A 19109-nucleotide genomic window follows, 5' to 3' on the forward strand; every position below is an offset into this window, starting at 1 on the left:
GTATATTTAGATGATTTACCAGAAAAAGAATGAAATATAAAGAAATGGATGTAAAAGTGAGTTTTTGGTCAATGCAACAGAACATAATATCACAATTAAACAGATGTTTTGGTGAACAGTTTGATGTTCTCATCATTGACTAACATTCATTTTTCTGGAAGAAATAAAACTATAAATAAGTTAAGAAGTCGATGCATCATGTATCCAGATTCTGACAATACACCGACTGAAAAGTTTTTGGTGCAAAAAACACAATTGTTAAATCCTGGTGGTTTTGTCTGTGCTGTAGATGATCAGCTGATTGTCTACCGCGGCAAAGCTTTATTTATTGATCGGACCTACGAGAGTCTGCAAAATGTTCCTGTGCTCCGTGCACAGTTCTTAAAAAAGCACTTCGATATTGTACATGTTCTAAAAAAAGTATAAAATCAAAAAAAATAGTACCAATTGTGGTAAAAATAATCAGACAATATCTCTACACCGACATTCCATATCACTATGTATATCAGAACAGCCGATGGGTATTGCGACAGCGAGGTGAGGACAAAGTCATTACAAGATCGTATGCGGTCAATCCAGAGGAAAAGGAGAGATTCTATCTGAGAATGCTCTTGCTCAATGTGAGAGGTGCCACGTCATTCGACGACTTAAGAAGTGCCAACAATGTTGTATATGGCACATTCGAGGAAGCAGCAAGGGCAAAAAATCTTCTGCAGGATGACAGTGAATGGAAGAACGTACTGGGCGAAGCTGCAATGACAGAGACATCTGACCACATCAGAAAGCTGTTCGCATACATCTGTGTGTTTAACAGACCGCATGATGCACTTGGGCTGTTCAACGACTACGTTGACGATATGCGCGATGACATCGTTAACGAGATATATGGTGATGCTGCCAACATGGCTGACAGCTAAGATCTGACGAACAGAACTATACTCACAACAAACAACGATACTGCAAAGGAGATCAATGACAGGGTCCTTGACTTGATGATCGGCAACAAAATGATATACACGAGTGCAGACTCTATTGTCACAGAGGACAACGATGTTGTTGCGAACTATCCGTTAGAGTTTCTCAACAAGCAGCAGCCTTCAGGAATGCCACCGCACAAGTTAGTTCTAAAAAGAGGTGCGTTGATAATGCTATTGCGCAACCTTGATCCAGCCAATATCCTACTCAATGGCACACGCCTGGTGGTTGATGAACTCCACACAAACTTCATCATAGCTACTATTGTAACCGGATCCAGGAAAGGTAGCAGGGCAGTCATACCAAGGATCGACATGGCACCGAGCGAGACACAGCTGCCATTCATACTCAAGAGAAGACAGTTTCCGGTTCTTCTTTCGTTTGCGATGACAATCCACAAGTCACAGGGTCAGTCATTTGACAAGGTAGGTGTTTATCTGCACAGCTCTGTCTTTGTGCATGGTCAGTTGTACGTAGCTTTGTCGAGAGTGCGCTATGCAAAAGGTCTAAGGGCGTATGTTGTTGACAATGGAGACCAAGGAAAGCATGAGAATGGTAAAGCATACACTATAAATGTTGTATACAATGAGCTACTGGAATGAAAGTGATTTATTGATTTGTAACTATACAACAATTAATAGAAAGGAATGACCTGATGTTTTAGTCACATTCAAAAGCGCTATTTTGGTATACTATCCATTCATGCATCCGTTTTTGAAAAACGGGATAGCGCAGCTAGTAGAAAAAGAACATTTTACACATTTTTATTCACCGAAATTGGTCCATTTATCCTCCCTCACATCAGCGACATCCCAGCCAACAGCAATGGTCCGATTGTAACCACTGATCCTTGGTTCATCCTAGGTCTCATTCAGCTGCCTTCAACATGTCGCTCCTCATTCGGCATATCGTTGCTAGGTCATTGAACCTTCCGCTACCAGGAGGTGTTCTTAATTGGCATAGACAGGATTTACCTTTTTAGATTTACCGACAGGTTGGCACTTCTTGGACACACTTCATACCGGGTACATCTTCGGTGACCAGAAAACTTCTTTGGCATTTTCACGAATATTCTCTGTCAAAAGCGGAACTAAATCTAAGATCATCGCGAACGGTGAGGTCATGCTCTCTGCTTAGCCATCACCCTCATCTGATGTTATCGATCTTGAACCGGCCTAAACATAAAATTTTACTTCGCGACCTGCCGTACGTGTCTATTTATGATGAGCACATGCCACAATTCGTATAAAAGTAAAATACCAAGCATAAAAAGATCTTGGCAGCACCACCATTCCTTTCCATCTTGTTTCATATCTCTGTCACGTTTCATTTGTAGATCGATTCTACGCAGATTCAACCAACAGAAGTGCTGTGAGCGATAGCGCGTGGAACAGTCTTCCTGTTGGAGGTAGGCTTATTGAGGGCCTCATGGTAATACAATACCTTAGATCGAACCTAAGGAAGAATGATGAGCACATCCGATTTACATATATGATGAGCACATCCAGTTTGAACATCCAACATGCACATCCAAGATGCACACCAAACATGCACACCAAGGAGTCTAAAAAGATGCATAGGACCCCAGCATGACCAAAACTACATCTTGAGCAACGCACCGTATGCACATTTAAATATTTTTTTCTCATCATTTTGAGCGGCAAGCTGAAAGCATTCTCATCCCTAAATTTATGTTTTGCTTGTGGAAAGCGCAACATGGTCTGCAAATGAACATCACAAAATCCGATCGGTAGGTCCTTGTGCCCATAAATACGCAGGATAATGGCAGCTGCTTGAAATTATCTAAGAAAATAATTGTTTATAAAGTGCTTGGTAGGGCAAGCGCAACGAAAATATGTGCAGCACGTATCATTTGGGAAAAGCTGTGTGCAAGCTAACGAGCACATACACTTATACCGCGGCTCATAGAACGTGATGCACACCAAAAATGTGTTCTTGCGCTGTTAACACGTGCTGCTGCCTCAGTTAACGCCTTTCTAAAAATCATGTTTAATGCATTTTATACTCAGTATCCGAACCTACCGCCCATGGGATAAAATGGTCGTCTGGAAGCGGCAGTTGCGGCTGCCTCAGCAGGTGTTTGTGGATCTAACGGGTTGCCATACATGCCTGATCCAAACAACAACTTATTGGTCTTGGCGCTCTCGCCTGTGCATAGTATTGCCGGAGTACCTAGGAGAAGAATGCGTAATAAATTCATGGTAAATCCTGGCATTCGTTCTTTTATATTTTTTTTAAAAACGGATGTTACGAGTGCACGAAGCAGCGCGTGTACGGGATAGGCAACCTCTGTAACAAGCAAGATCGTGCTCAGATCTGATTTGTGCGTTGAGCAGGCGATAAATGTCAGCAGGGAGCGCAGCAGAATTGGTGGTTGCGTGTTTCCCTCGTTTTGATGTGAAACACGTGAAACGATGGTTATTGGAGACCTTGCCTTAACGAAATAGGGTGCTTCAGACGAAAGATCGGTGTAAAGTGCGGTTGAGGATTCAAGGATGCTGCTCGGGTTAATGCGTGGATGGCACCATAATTCTGTGGCGGTCTGCATGGTGTTCAAGGGCGGCTCAACAACGAGTAATGCGTTTGGCACCGCTCGCTCTGCTCTTTTAAAAGTTTTGGTCCTTTGTGACGGGAACAAAGGGTAGCGCGCTGTTGAACATACGTGTCTTCTAATTTGGGGTGCTTCCACGTTTGATCACCGCACTGCGAACGGTAAAGAAAGAAAATGCGTTCCTTCAAATCATCCTCTGTCGCGAAGAGAAGTAATTTTTTTATTTTTGTCTAAACAGCAATTTCTGTCCCATGATATCACCGAGATAGCAGGAAAAAAAATTACAGAAGCGTGTTAAAACAAATTTAATGAGTGCAAGGACAGAAAGCATCGGTACACCTGAGCGGTAGCGTTGTTCCTTGTTTAGTGGATAGGAGAACATCCAGCCGTGATCGCTTGATTAATGCATTAAATTATGGTTAATAAAAAATAACGGAGCTATCCGTGAACCATCGCAGCCTATCTGTGCCGGTGAGTACGTCAAAATAGATGTTTGTCAATTAATTAATTACGTGCTATCAAAAACAAAATAATTTTTTTAAAAAATAATTGATAAAAACTATAAATACGAGGAAAATCTTCATAGTATGCATTTTTTGATGTGTTTGTTTTGCTTTTCAAGTATTTACTCTACGAATGGTAACAGCTGCAATGTACGGACCGGCAGGGCTGGTATAGAAGACAACAACAATGCAGCCAACGATAGATTCCATACGATACAGCGGGAATATGAAATAATGAATAACATGGTTTATGATGCTTTAGAAATGACTTGCAAGCAATTTATAAAATTGGTACGGAGACGACAGAATTCTTGTGGTAACACCTATTTTAAAATATTGCATGGTGAACTGCTGGGTAGACTGAGAGAGAGATGCACAGAAAAAGTGTTACGGAGGATTATTGAATTAAAATACAGTGCAAAAAAATTAAAGGATAGCGTGAAAAAAATGAAAAATACTATCAGTCGTAACAAAGTAAGTTTATACAGGGATGAAATAGACAAAATGGCGCACAATATGATTGAAGTTGCTAAGGGCTTTTCGCTTTTGCGTGCGCCATACGCTAACTCACTGGATCTATCCGGCAAAACGGCATATGTTGATGTTTATTACGATGAATTTGAGAAAATGCACGAAAGACTAGCCAGTGCATTGTCCAGATTCAGTGCCAAATCAATAATGGTACCGTATTTCAAAACAAGAAATAAATATACTTTTAAATGGTTGTGTGAAACTTGCGAATTTGCGAAAATGAGCGAAGCATTATTTTCTAAAGCGGAAGAAATGCTTCGGAGTGCCAGAAATTTTTTGATAGAAAAATATAGGCAGACAGGTAATGAAAAATGGTTGGAAACACAACAACCGGCTGTTTGTACACCTGCGAGAGACTCGCAGCTTTATAATACTGAGAAGAATATAGGAGATCGGATCTTGTTAAGTGATCAGATATCAGAGAAGAGCGATGATCTGGAAGAGTGGGATAGTAGTGATTTAAGTGGATCGAATAATTATGAGACGAAAAATGACTTATCTGAGTCTCAGAGAACTGCATTGAATATGCTACATCCTTCTTGCGCTCCACCCTGTTCATCTGGTTACATATCTGGGTCTGCACCTCCGGTCAACCATCCAGTACTTCCTTCAGAAAATCTTAGTAGAACCGTTGGTCGTTGTTCACCTCCACCACAATCATCTCAACACCTAAAACCATCACGATCATCTTCACGACCACAACCACCTCCTCAACACCTAAAACCATCACGATCATATTCACGACCACAACCACCTCCTCAACACCTAAAACCATCACGATCATCTTCACGACCACAACCACCTCCACATCAAGAATCATCCTCAAATGCCCATTCTAAACCATGTAACCCTCTTTCCCAACCGTTTCATCCAGTCCAAACATCCAATCAGTCTCCTCCTCTTTTATCTTCAAGTAACTCACCAAATCATCAACATTTTCGCAACTATTATGATTTACCATCTATGTTTAATTCTACACTAGTTTAATTTTAATTAACATATTGCTCAACATATGTTATTTGCAGCATTAAACATAAATTACGAACTTTCCTACTGAAAAATGGCATATCGTGGATTAAACCAAATTTACCTGCCATTTTAGTTATTTTTACAGAAAATACCATTAATGATGGCTGTTTCATCGATGTATTTACAACAATTATTTTTTTCTTGTGACAAAGAGAATATCTCTGTCTACAAATCATGTAATTACCAACGTTTTGTACACCAGAGAAGGCCAACCTGTAAAAGACACACCACTAAGCCCATCGGTTCGTATACAACCTTTCACAAGCAATTTATACACTTAAAAACGAATAACACGGGCTATCATTTTCGTTCCATTTCCTCTTCTCACAATTCCTTATCGCTAAAAAATGTGCCATTCACAGAAACACCATCTCAAAACTATAAATTGGTTGGTGTAGTGGCAGGATATGTGAAAGGAACGGTAGGCATGCTTAGTTTTCTTGTTACTGATCATTTCTCTGTCTTTGTACGTGCACATCATCGATAAACGGTCACTTAACGAAGATAAAATGTTTATATTGTAGCGCATACATCAATTAAACCTGTTTACTGTTCCTTCCATGCTTTCTCATCTTTTGCTCCGAGCAAGCAACCGAGTTTAGATCATTACAGTAAGTAATTCCTTTAGCCGTAGGATATCATGATGAGTATTACGTAGATCTTCCATGTTTCGTGTGCCTCTTCTCTTCCACATCGTTTCTTAAAGCAGCTGGTGCTCTTATCGCTTAGTTACAGCACATGTACACGCAATTTCCATAGTTTCTTTCACTAAAAGTCATTTATACATTTTTTCGCATCAGAACATCTCAAGCAATTGCTGAAGCTCGCAGCAATGTGTTTTAAAGCCTGTTTAATTAACACACACAGACAAGTGTTCCTAGTGCGCTAGTGCGGTTCATTATTCTCTGAACTCTACGCACTTCGAAATCAGAAAGTACCCGTTTGGATGTGAAGACACCAATTAAAGCAGCTCCAATGATACACATTATGGTGCATGTTATGTCTGTTCATGTGCCTATTTCGGTATATAGAACCATGTATTGTAGATGTGGTGCCTGCCAGCACAATGTGACCGCAATGATGATCTGTCTGCAGCATGGAAATGTTTGATGGATATAAACCGCAATATTTTTGTGTTGTTAAACTGCAAAACTATAAATTTATGAAAAAGTTTTACCCCTGCGACGTCTGTACTTATCAGAATCATTTGTACAGTTCTTTCGCATTCCAAGTTCGTCTGAACTTGTACCCGACAGGGCCGGGATGACGAAACATGGTTACTGCAGGCTTGGACGATGACAGATGATTTGTCCTGTGCGGTGTCTTTCTGACTGGTCTTGTAAATAAATATTATATGTTTTGTGCATTCTCTGTTTACGCACGTGCTCTTGAAGCATGGCAGGCTTGTGCCTGGGATGATTCTATGACGCTGCCGGTTCACTTTTCTCTGATCAATTTGAGCGTGGTGTCTTTCCGTCGTAGGGGTAGTCCGCAGTTTGTATCCCGTCAGTGGGCTATCTATGGTTGTTGTTGTGAAACGACCAATGGGCACCAGCAAGTCACAGGATTACGGATGGATACGTTCTATCGTATGTTACACACGTTCTTTTTCCGAGTCCGTCTCATAACCCATTTACAAACAGTTTGTATTAAATAATGCTTTTCCACAGTCATCGGTCTTTTTTCGCGCTTCATCCGATATTCAGTTCATCCGTGCGTACTGCTGGCATAATACACTTCTAGCTCTGCAAATTATACCATTCAATGTAGTACACACGATAGATTGTGTATTCCAACACCAATGCGTCATTACACGTCTTCTAATTCATAAAATGAGAGTTACAACGATTGGTAGGATCAGCACAATTTTAATGCAAGCACAACGAGTATCAGGTGTCCTGATTAAAGGTAAAACCACGATCCGAAACAACATACTCTTAGCAAATGATTTGAAACAAATTCTAAGTAAAAACCGCCTATTCCATACGCTTTACACCGCGTTTCCAGGTACTAAAACACGCTAATCTTAAACACCCTGCCCTACATCCGTAACTATCAAGCCAATATTTACGATATATGCTCTACAACACTTTCGTTGCTTTAAACTCCCTTTCTATTCCACGTGTCAATGGGCGCCCAAACCAAAAATTGCTAACAAAGTAAATGTTGCTTATAAACCGTTTATCAGTGGTAAATCGCGCCAGAAACACAGAAAGACCCACAAAAAGACTAAGCGGATCAAATAACCGATGTAAATCGTTTAACAGCGTACAATTGCAACTACGACGGTTGCTAGCGCACATATTATCTTCAGAGAATTCTATCAGACAACAAAATATTTATTTTACTCAATTTTGACGTGATATAATAATAATTTTGACTGCAAAATGGTACGTGATGCTCAAATATTCACATTATCTAATCACCATTATAAAACACATTTTGTGACATTGCCACTATATTTCAAAGTGATAATGGTTGTCCATGCTTGTTTATTGCTTGGTATTTCTTGTCTGTGTGCGGTCCATCATAGATTTACAGCAATATGGTTTTGGGCATACACAGGATGACAATTTGGTGAACAGTATGAAAGATAATAAGGGCGTTACCATGAAATCGTTTGAATTTTAAATAAACAATGGTTATATCGGCGTTATACGAATAGCAATAGTGTATTTGTTGACATCAGCACGTTTTTGTCGTGTGTGTTGCTGACTGTAGACCCAATTAGGGCGCTAAATGAAATATCTTATTGCCGTAATTTGATCGCATATCAGCAATTATTAGCCACATCGGTAGGTGCCAAGGTATATGTGCGAACTATTTTCTTGTAAAAGGCACTCATTTGTGCTATTCAGTATTTCTATTCGGGATATGCTATTGGTTGATAGCAGGTAAATGGTGTTACACGGGAATAATCCGCTCAATACGAAGAGATAATACAAAATACATTTCCTATACGATGATTGGCGGTAAAATTGAACGTAAATATCAATCTACACGTATCAGAAAATGAGAAGAATGGGGAGTCAGTTGACAGAGAATTAACATAAACAATAAAATAACAGCTTAGAAAGAATGCGGGCTGTCCAAGACCTAAGGAAATATCAATTTAAATAATGTTATCTTCTGGATCACAAGGGTATTTAACCAGCTCTTGTATAATAATCTAATTGTAAAAGAATGGTTTGTGTAGAAGCGAGAATAATATTGACTTGTTGTACTTCTGTACGACAGTGATACGCCGTATGGGGCAAACAAATCCTTGGCAGATTGCGGTCAACCACAGAAAAATATTCTGTGATGGCATGTTTATTTGTGTTAATATGGAGAGGTAGCAATCCAGCAGATATACTTTGGATAACGATTGATTTGCTCGTCCTAATAAAAATTGCTCTAACGAATAGGGTGTTTTAACAAATAACAAATGCTGCAAGAATTAAAAAAGGGATTTTATGATTGGTCTTTCTCATTGTTTACTGTTTTTTATGCTGTACGATTAATAATATTAATCTAGGCTTATCTGTGATTGCTACCAATAGTTCGCAAGCATTCATGTGTATGCACCATTATACGATAACTAAAGAGATTTATAACCGAATTATCACTGATTCACATCAACAATACCTGTTAGTAATTCTGAAACAACATTTTCATAGGTACGCACTAATCACCTCACACCGCGTAGCTCCACCTTATACATACCTCAATACACCGTACCAATTATCTGTTCACTAATATTTACTAACCGTACAAAATATCAATATCAGTACTACGTGTGCTAGCCGGTCTGTGATCAATGTTAGGGTGTCATATTCAATCACACTCCTTAATTTGTTTATGTTGAAAATGTAAAGTGATTATTAACAGGGGTGTATGTTCATAGTTGGTAATGCTACAACAAATAAAATGATAAGTAACTAACTTGGTTCATTATAAAATACTGTCTATTTGGACCTGAAACATTGAATAGTTAAATAAAATAATCAATTTTCTATTCCATAGCGGTTCGTAGAAAAGCAGTAAAAACGGTGAACACGGTACAATGCAGCATTCCTCTCCACCATGTTACATACCACAGCAGTTGCGAATAAATTTGTTTGTATTATCCAACACTTAATTAATTTGACAATCAACACCGTATTCTTACGGTACATAACGTTCTCACAACCGTAAAACACCTCATTGCGCTGTATCGTATATCTAAATCTCAAAACATTTCTAAAACACCATCAAAACCAAAACATTTGTAAACGTATAAAAGAATCAAAACTTACCGGTAAACAAAATGTGGATTGCTTTGCTTGTTCTAATAATGGGAAGATTTATCAACACGTATGAGATAGCGGTAGAATACTGGGAGTATGAAAATGCGCTTAATACGTGGGAGGAGGTGATGGTGATGATTATGAGGAAGTTTAGTAGGTTTCGGGCTAATGGTAGGAGCGGTGGCAGAGATAATAGGAGCAGTGGCAGAGATAATAGGAGCGGTGGCAAAGATAATAGGAGCGGTGCCACAAACGGTGAGAGCAACAGAGGTGGTAAAGATAAGGACAGCGACAGCTGTTCAACAGATACATACTTTGATGTGTATCTCTACGAGAAACAGAAACGAAAAGAAAAACGTAAAAATCGAAAACTCCACCGTAAGCAAAGCACTCACATAGAACTTACCACACTGGTGGATGCAAATGATGCGATTAATGCACTGTCCATGCGCGACAGTGATGATGCCATCCATGTTAATACGAGCAACGCTCCACCCAGCAGTACTTCCCCATGCGGTAACGATGGCATCACCACCATAAATACGCGCAATGCCCAACACAATGATGTTGTTGGGGATGTGACTGTTAAAGAATACGTAAAAGCCTGTGCAAAACAGGTAGAGGATGTCGAAGAGGAGTATTTTGCATTCAACGATTTTACGCTGTTGTACGATTAGAAATGCCCTTGCGACCACGAAACCAGTTCTGCATCGTTGCACGAATAGAACGTACCATTGTTAGCTCAATAATAAGAACCATTTCCATGACCACGTGCTGCATACCAAATATCACCGTACTGCTCTTGCACTGATCTGCTCATTCATCACAAATAGCAACCGCCATCACAACACCACTATTCATCTCATACACTATCACAAATACCGATCACCACGAAAAATACGCACAGCAACCCAAATGCATACTTAGAAGATGAACCGTTGCCAGAATAGCATCGATACCTTAACACCGCAATACGCATCATTTAACACGGTGCTCATTAAACAACAATTTCATTTCAATCTTGCATTTATGTTAAATTAAATGCTAAATTACCAATATCGGTAACATTTACGTATCATCCGCTGTATTCCCGTTCTTAAAAGGTGTTTGTTGCACATATTTTCATTCTCCTGTAGAATTATAAGTATTTGTCGTACTTCGCTGGTCCGTCCCTCAATACCGCACCATTTTACTCCTCAATTCACCGTAGCAACACTTCACAACGTATTAATATGTTTGCTTTGTATGCAACATAATTGCTACACGGTACGGCCCACCCGTCCAAATTTTCACGCTAATTTTCATGAAGAGTAGCAAAATCAACTCGTAATCAAACCCTTTTTGCGTATGCCAACGTTAATGCTTGTACGATAGAATGATATGGCATGCTACCAAATCATTTTAGTGCAAAACCAATCTTAGCAATGAAACAGTCCTTACAACATGGTTGAGTGCATTTATGCTACATGTCTGTGCGTATTGGTACGTCCCTTGATGCTACACGATGTGAGCGTATTACACTTTTACATTTCACTCTTTTTGCTGCAGTTTTATGTTCTAGAAAGTTTTTGCCACACCACTGTACCGTACTCTAAAACACATCATTACATTCCTTACCACGCTCTTACACCCTATGCTTCATTCCAGGTATAAAAATAATCCATCAATCCATTGAATGCGTTTCACACCAACAACCCTAACAATTCTTATCATCCTTAAAACAGCATTTTGCGCTCTCAGCAACGTTGTAGATGATCTTAACGATGTCATGAAGACCCCCATGCTCGAAAGAGCTGCTGGAATGAACGGTTCGGTTCCGCTGACACCCGTACAAGCAGCCGCCAATGCAACTGCAGCGAACGCAGGCATGTTTTGATGATTGTTTGGCATGTTGCGTATTAAACGCGTTTCTATTTTTTATTATGCAGCATTCTGTGCGGAGCGATGGTACCGTGTTGTTCGTGTGAGCTGCGACAGCGTGTAGCACAACGTAATACGATGCATAAATGGTTGATTGATGCATGAATGACTTGTAGCGTAGAGATACGGTTGAAAATCGTGGTCTCGTGCTAAACCGTTCCATTGATCGGTAACGTGTATTTTGATCGGTAACGTGTATTTCGATCGGTAAAGTGTATTTTGATCGGTAACGTGTATTTTGAACGCCACCAATAACATTTCAAGACAGGGGTCCGTTATCAACATCATTATCAAAGCAATGATATACCGCCAGTATCATTATCCATTACCGCCCTCTCAGCATTTCCAACCAATAACGCGTATCCAATTCTCTAACCGCATCGTTTCACTGTTCCATATAAAATGTACACCATTTCTTGCACCATGCACGTTCTTACAATACTAATCTATGTTTTATCCCTGGTTCATTGCAACCTAGAACAGGAACTAAAACGATACTTGGACATGAAAAGCAGTTCTATGCTTGGATCTGCGATAGGATATGATAACACCTGTCCTACAACACCTATACAGACAGCGGCAGCTATTAGAACGTGGCCAGCGGGAATACGTGGTATATAAGTAGCATTGGAATAGCTTGGTGTGGATCGTATTGTGTGAAATGAATAGTATTGCAGGGCAGTATCGTATTATGTAGAAATACCGTGTTGTAGCGATGGCGTATTATCTTGTAATAATGTAGGCACATATCTTATTGTTACGCTATTTAAACCTGCGGTATTATGTTCGTATTAAACTTCGCATTCTTCATTTGTACTTGCTACCGACCCGTACGTGCGCATCATTTTATGCCCGTACACTTCTCTTTATGCACTTTTATACATATTTATATCTTTCATGCGCATTATAAAATAAATTATTGCGGTTCTGTACATAATACCAACTTATTTTGCTACCACGTAGGCAACAATCGTTCACTATACCATTATTCCTATCCAATGCCATGATCCCATACCGTACTTCCTATCCAATGCCATGATCCCATACCGTACTTCCTATCCAATGCCATGATCCCATACCGTACTTCCTATCCAATGCCATGATCCCATACCGTACTTCCTATCCAATGCCATGATCCCATACCATGCTTCCTATCCAATGCCATGATCCCATGCTATGCTTCCTATCCAATGCCATATTATACCACCGTTTCATCTTCTGTATAAATTCTTACTCAATTCCAATGCAATGCTAACATTCCTATCAATACGCACGCTTGCCATCCTCACAAAGACGTACGCACTACAACATTCTAAGGGCGAGCATGTATATGAAGCATTGCCAGGGCTAGGTGGTCCTTTTCCAATGTCACCTGCTGATGCGGTTGCTAGTGCCGTGGAGAATAATGATGATGTGTTTGGAATGTAGCACTGTGGTAAAAGCAAAAGACAAGAAGTGAATTAAACGTATCCATCAAATATTTCCAATAGTATGATCATTTCCAGCAAATACCTTCATAGAAGCACTAATCACATGCTTGTGCTGCGCAGCAGCGGTAAATAAAACATTACTCAGCAGCACACCCTCGTTCTATCACCGGAAAGAAAAAACTTTTCGTACCGTATCCCAGTCAAACATTCTTTATGCATTGCTCGGTATTTGTTGCATTCTTACACATCCCTGCTTGTATGGCCGCAGCAACCTGCCATGTTTGATAAAAATGTTGCACAGAGGATGGTTGTTTGAACCGTAAACAAGGGCTAACAATTATAAATCAGTTTATGCACAAATGCGTTCACAGTGCAAAATAATAGCATGCTATTATGCAATGCATAAACAAAATACACTTCTTAACTGCGTGTTATTGTTGTTGAGGAGGATGCGTGCTTTAACATGAACACGAAAAGGTGATAATCGCAATTTAACAATCATAACGCTGTTCTGAGAACGGCGTGCGATAGTAAGTGATACTTTATAACGGTGTTAGAATGAAACACCTGGTGTGAAAGTAAAGAATAGCACAGTGCATTGAACAGATAAGGTGTTCAAAACATTAATACGGTATGTGAACTGATCGCATAACGTGATATGGCATGGTATGCGGTCAATAGAATGTTATAGCACCATAAATAAACTATTATTAGCGCTACACCACGTTAATGCTGATACCGTACCACGTATTACATTGCGTGTCTTACCTCGTGCATCCTAAAACGTATCTCACCCCACACCACCTATATAAAAAGAACAGAACCACCAAGCAATGAAAGTGCCATCAATAGCAGCAATTATTCAAATAGCGTTCGCACATTGCAGGTTTAGCAATCCTGGCAATGATATGACCGATTTAAGAAGCAGTGGACTCGTGCATGGGCTGCAAGGATTGACGAGTGATTTGCCCATGACACCTTCCATGATTATGGCCAAGGCTGCAGCTGTCAACGCAGGTATGTTTGGTGTTAGGTAAAAATGCAAAGTGATATGCTAAACTGTTCGTGTCATGATTGATACGAGGTGTTATTTATGAGTTAGGTGTTTGCATTTAATATTGCTGTGACATATCTTGTCGTTCCCATCTTAACTTTGAGCATACCGTAATTTTGTTACGTTTCCATCTTAATCTTGTTACATCCATCTTAACTTTGTTACGCTCCTACCTTGTCGCCATAGATCACGGTCTTCAAATCATCCACCCGTTTTAACGCACTCCATAACAATTTTTATGTATCACACCCACCGATACCATAATCACTCCCTTATTAGTAAATCACTGCGTTTTTGCAGAGCTGTTCATTATTCACACTGCACGGTGCTAAAAGGAAAGTTACGGTTCAATTCCGTGTTTTAACGGTGATTTGTAAATTAATACATCATTGCATCTTTTTATGATTCCTAATCTTAAAATATGCATGGAGTGCCTCTAAATCGTGGTGAGTGTGCGTGAAACCTTGCTGGTACATGTGATGCTGCGTTGTAGGATGTAAACAGACCGGTAATATATTGGTTTGTAAAGAAGAAAAGGTACCACCTTGACAAGTTGATATGTGTGCTAGAAATAAATGATCCTTTGTAATTATTACCTTTTCATGTCAGCAACAAATAAATTATACTTCTTGAGCAATAATTGTTACCTGCAAATTGTATGATTATGATCCTGGGTTGACATTTTATGGGTGGTATGCAAGGTAGTATCGTAATAAAGAAGTGTGTTGCTCTGCTAGTTACATTATTTTCTCTGCTTTACGATATGGTACAACCCATGAATTGATGATTCACCTTTCATGTTATTTACTACCAAGAATGTATGTTGCTGTCTAAACCACGCATGAGGGGCAGTTCGATTTTTCCCTTTTACCTCCGAGAGAATGAAGTGTAGTGAGTGCATAAGGGCACTTGAATCGGAATGTTCACATTTTACCTCTGTATGAATAGCTAAGAAAGCAATGAAAACAATTTATTAGCTGTGCACGTTTACAAACATGATATACTACGAGTGAACGAGTATGAAAATCACTGTATCAAGTGATCAACATTAATAAATAAATGTTAAATTTAGATACAATTACAACAACTCATTACACATCAGCATAAAGATCTATATTATGAAGCGATAGCGGTACCAAACATCTCACAACCAGCTCTTATCCCTAATCCTTACAATAACTCAAAAACCAAAAACAAACAAAATTTTAGGCCCTACCCCTAGAAATGGCACGAACCGTACGACCATCCCGTCCAAAATCACAGAGCCCTATAAAAAAAGTACGCAAGCCTATTGAAAGCAAGGTGGCGCGCAAGAAATCTCTAAGCATAAAAACACCCACAGTAAAGCAATTGCCCATCAAAAAGCCGTCTAAGCTGCGCTATCATGTGGAGAAGGAAATAAAGTACTATCGGCAGTCGATAACACACCTTGTGCCCAAGGCGTGTTTTATTAGAATGCTAAAGACGATGGTTCTCAAGATGGACACACAGATGCGGTTTACGAAGGATGCGCTTGATATGTTGCAGGACGCGTATGAGAGCTACATTGTTGCAAATATGGAGACATCTTATCTTGCAACTGTGCATGCCAAGCGTGTTACGCTCAAGTCTGTTGATATTAATCTGGTGAAGAGAATTAAGGATAGACAGTTGTTTTAGGTGCTGAGCAATAAAATTAAATGGTTTGTATCACAATGTGTAACAAGAAAGCGGCTATTGTACAGTTTGTTTTTGTTTTTACTGTTTTGTTACGGTCTTTCACCGTTTTATCGTACGGTTTCCATCCATTAAAGCACCGCTCATTCTATAAAATTGCTGCTATACTCATACTTAGCCAGCAATAAATAACAAATTACACCACTTGTTCTACTTGTGATAAATTCATTCTCAGTCTGCAGCCACGTTCCTGTTTTGGGCACAATTGTCGCACCGTTTTTGTAATCAACTCATCGTTTGATCACTATTTGTATCATGAAAAAGTATGATATTCGTCATCAAAGCCACAGCTTCAAGTGCCTATGCACAAAGCGCACCGCAAATATCAGGTCATAGCATAACTATTAAGAATATACTCGCACTGTGCATTCTTTCATTTTCCTTTACCTCGTTAAGGTTATACAAGGATAGATTTGATGGTAATATATGAGCAATTGATGCTAGTGTGATGAATATACGTGTAAATTTTAATTATCGCTATGATATTGTAATTCATCGCTTCACTACATTATTTAAATCATCTTCGAGCACTAGCACTTCATAACCAACACATTTAATCTTTCCACAGGTTATTGAAATTGGTCAATTGCTGTATTTGGTTAAGGTTATGTTTAATTATGAGGATAGCGAAAGAATAATTCGTAGTCATGTATGATAATAAAAAAACACGTTTAGTTTGAACGGATTAATAGAGACAAGCAACATTCTAGTGATAAGTTTAGTACAAGTATCGAGAACAATGAGGTGAACTGCATCTAATTATATTGTCCAGAATTATTTTACCCTTGCAATAATAAAAACCCTTAAAATGGTGATACTCTCCATATTATGATCAGAAGACGATGAGTGATACGGTTTTTTGCTGTTACGAGAGGTTCAAAGCTCATTCATACACGAACACCATAGACGGGCAAAATGCATCATATATACAATTATACATTGTTACCGCCCCATGTGTTCACTTCTTTCTCAGCACATTTTTGCTGACTTTAGCTCTATACTCCTCTAGACCGGCTGCCTTCAAATCAAACATAAGTGCTTGTTTCAACAGGTAGAGCGGATCTGAAAGAATTTTCTTGGGAATAGACAGTATAAAGTCGAAATCGTTCTTTAGGTTGAAGGTCCGTCCTATACTAAAGGTGATGAACAGCTCACCCGATTCATTGGCCTTAACAAAGTCAAGGAACGTTTTCAACGCCTTGACAAAATCATTAATGATAGGTTTATCTGTGGCTGGAATGACCGATACGAGTGCACGTGGAAAGAAGAAGGCAAACTGCGCAGGTATGAACGCTACGATGTATGTGCACATGAAGTATCGTATTTCTAGGCTGATAGCAAGTCGACCGTTGAGAGCCAAATCATCAAAGTGCAGCATGATCCAGTCGTGTAACCGTTTGAACGCCTTCTTGTTGTTTATGGTAGGAACGGAGCCCTTGGGCAGTCCAAGCTGATCGTTGATGTACTCATCCATGCTGTCCAGGTCGTTATGCATCTGCGCTACTTCCTCATTCGATGCACATCTGGGAGTGAACCTTTCTGGTTCACGTGATGGCAGGCCGAGCAGATGATTGAAATCTGGATTCCTAGGATCGCTTTTCGCTGTGTACATCTTCGATTCCTTGTCATTCGCGCTGAGTTTCTCCAGTTCCTGATCTGTCAGGTCCATGGATATCATGACTTGGTTACGTGCATAGCACATAGCAAGCAAAACAAGCATGGAACGTGATGAACTGCCACTTTTATTACATTCATGATGAAACGTTGTGTGTAACAGCAAGTAGGGATGAAGCGGCAGGTAAGCCGAAACAGTGAAGAGATAAACAAACATGTTCTAAAAAAGCAGGCAGGGGGCAATGTACAGCCTAAATTCGGTGAGGAAAGGAATACGAACAAGCCGGGTCGTGGAACAAAACGCAAATCATGCTAATGCAGGCTTTAATACTGTGGAAGAAGAATGCTGCAGATTGAGGAGAAGAGCGGAGCAAAAACAAAATGTTCGTTTTCCACAATAGAGGATCTTTTGCTCAACCTCACCACGCATATTTCTCATAGCACGCAATTACATTGATCTGAAGTCGTACATGGCACCATTCACAAAATGTGCTTGCTAAATCATGCATAAAGACACATCTGCTCATCATTTGTTCATGAAATATGACGAGAATCATATTTGGATGTTGTTTTGCAACAAATGCATTGCACCTCCGACGATGTATCAAAGCGTACAAATTATCTGTGTATCCTAGTCATTTGTTGGCATGTAATGGACAACGACTAAATCTGTCCATATAGAGAATCGATGAGAAGAACAAATGGATGCGTAAACCGTACTGTACTGATCTACTAAGCCTCATCGATACTAGTTATAAGTACATAGATGCATCCTCTGCATTTAGCTCATAAATGCGTTTATCTAAACTATGAATTCGTAGATGTTAAATAATTAGTTGTCAGCAACGATAGAATAACGGGTATAAAAGGAAAGGAGATAACAAGCCTCTCCTAAACGGGATCATAGGACATTCATTACGCGGCATAAACAGAGCTGCATCTGGATATGAAGGCAGCTCAAGTTGATGGGTATTTTATGCCGTTCCTTCTCTTGAAAGACTTGTAATTCACTTTTATAATTTTCATTGCATTTTATGTTGACCCCTTTTGTGACTTATGTCTGTACCAATTTTGATCCTCGATACAGGCATGTGCTGTTAAATATTTTTCTGTCTGTCATCTGTTATTTTCTATGATTCTCTCTTGATATTACTTGATTGTTGTGTACTCTTTTTGTTTTACTGTCTGTGTCAGGATTGTTTTGGTAGACAATTCTTCTACCTCGTTTAGAATCAATTCTTCAATATATTAATTTTCTGGATGAGCTGCATGTATTCTTATCACAACGCTGCTTCGTTCATCCAATCAATTAATTCTACTACCGAACAATTATCATTCATCCAATCAATTAATCCTGCTACTGAGCAGCTTCTCTCTTATTCTCCTTCCCTTCCGCTGCGCAATAAACAATCATGCTGTTCGCATTTATTTTCTTTTATTTTTACCCCTTCATGGAAACACTCGCTCAGATCCTTAGAGCGCCTGACCAGCAGACAA

At 39.5% G+C, this 19109-nt stretch overlaps 9 protein-coding genes across 9 annotated transcripts; 6 read left to right on the forward strand and 3 right to left on the reverse strand.

The window, feature by feature from the left end:
* Positions 1 to 198: 198 nt before the first annotated feature.
* On the forward strand, positions 199 to 426 carry VCUG_01271 (uncharacterized protein; the record flags this gene model as incomplete). Its single annotated transcript, XM_008076098.1, has 1 exon — positions 199 to 426. The coding sequence occupies one exon, from the start codon at positions 199 to 201 to the stop codon at positions 424 to 426; it is 228 nt and encodes a 75-aa protein (XP_008074289.1).
* Positions 427 to 1361: 935 nt separating this feature from the next.
* On the forward strand, positions 1362 to 1577 carry VCUG_01272 (uncharacterized protein; the record flags this gene model as incomplete). The annotated part of the gene is made up of 1 exon (XM_008076099.1): positions 1362 to 1577. One exon carries the CDS (start codon positions 1362 to 1364, stop codon positions 1575 to 1577), a length of 216 nt encoding a protein of 71 aa, XP_008074290.1.
* A 741-nt stretch (positions 1578 to 2318) lies between these two features.
* On the reverse strand, positions 2319 to 2693 carry VCUG_01273 (uncharacterized protein; the record flags this gene model as incomplete). The annotated part of the gene is made up of 1 exon (XM_008076100.1): positions 2319 to 2693. One exon carries the CDS (start codon positions 2691 to 2693, stop codon positions 2319 to 2321), a length of 375 nt encoding a protein of 124 aa, XP_008074291.1.
* Positions 2694 to 3000: 307 nt separating this feature from the next.
* On the reverse strand, positions 3001 to 3686 carry VCUG_01274 (uncharacterized protein). Its single transcript, XM_008076101.1, has one exon. It carries the CDS (start codon positions 3542 to 3544, stop codon positions 3002 to 3004), a length of 543 nt encoding a protein of 180 aa, XP_008074292.1. The 5' UTR covers positions 3545 to 3686; the 3' UTR covers position 3001.
* A 448-nt stretch (positions 3687 to 4134) lies between these two features.
* VCUG_01275 (uncharacterized protein) lies at positions 4135 to 5603 on the forward strand (the record flags this gene model as incomplete). The annotated part of the gene is made up of 1 exon (XM_008076102.1): positions 4135 to 5603. One exon carries the CDS (start codon positions 4135 to 4137, stop codon positions 5566 to 5568), a length of 1434 nt encoding a protein of 477 aa, XP_008074293.1. The 3' UTR covers positions 5569 to 5603.
* Positions 5604 to 5707: 104 nt separating this feature from the next.
* VCUG_01276 (uncharacterized protein) lies at positions 5708 to 6097 on the forward strand (the record flags this gene model as incomplete). The annotated part of the gene is made up of 1 exon (XM_008076103.1): positions 5708 to 6097. One exon carries the CDS (start codon positions 5708 to 5710, stop codon positions 6095 to 6097), a length of 390 nt encoding a protein of 129 aa, XP_008074294.1.
* A 3801-nt stretch (positions 6098 to 9898) lies between these two features.
* On the forward strand, positions 9899 to 10555 carry VCUG_01277 (uncharacterized protein; the record flags this gene model as incomplete). Its single annotated transcript, XM_008076104.1, has 1 exon — positions 9899 to 10555. The coding sequence occupies one exon, from the start codon at positions 9899 to 9901 to the stop codon at positions 10553 to 10555; it is 657 nt and encodes a 218-aa protein (XP_008074295.1).
* Positions 10556 to 15505: 4950 nt separating this feature from the next.
* On the forward strand, positions 15506 to 15977 carry VCUG_01278 (uncharacterized protein; the record flags this gene model as incomplete). The annotated part of the gene is made up of 1 exon (XM_008076105.1): positions 15506 to 15977. A coding segment is annotated over one exon (436 nt), but the record flags the coding sequence as incomplete, so codon positions are not given.
* A 979-nt stretch (positions 15978 to 16956) lies between these two features.
* On the reverse strand, positions 16957 to 17718 carry VCUG_01279 (uncharacterized protein; the record flags this gene model as incomplete). The annotated part of the gene is made up of 1 exon (XM_008076106.1): positions 16957 to 17718. One exon carries the CDS (start codon positions 17716 to 17718, stop codon positions 16957 to 16959), a length of 762 nt encoding a protein of 253 aa, XP_008074297.1.
* Positions 17719 to 19109: the final 1391 nt, after the last annotated feature.

The sequence above is a fragment of the Vavraia culicis genome, assembly GCF_000192795.1.
Source record: "Vavraia culicis subsp. floridensis unplaced genomic scaffold supercont1.18, whole genome shotgun sequence".
Lineage (NCBI taxonomy): Eukaryota > Fungi > Microsporidia > Pleistophoridae > Vavraia > Vavraia culicis.

What these genes read in the sequence shown, in the direction of transcription:
- VCUG_01274 (XM_008076101.1), bottom strand. Translation starts at nt 3,544, where the DNA reads ATGCAGACCGCCACAGAATTATGGTGCCATCCACGCATTAACCCGAGC.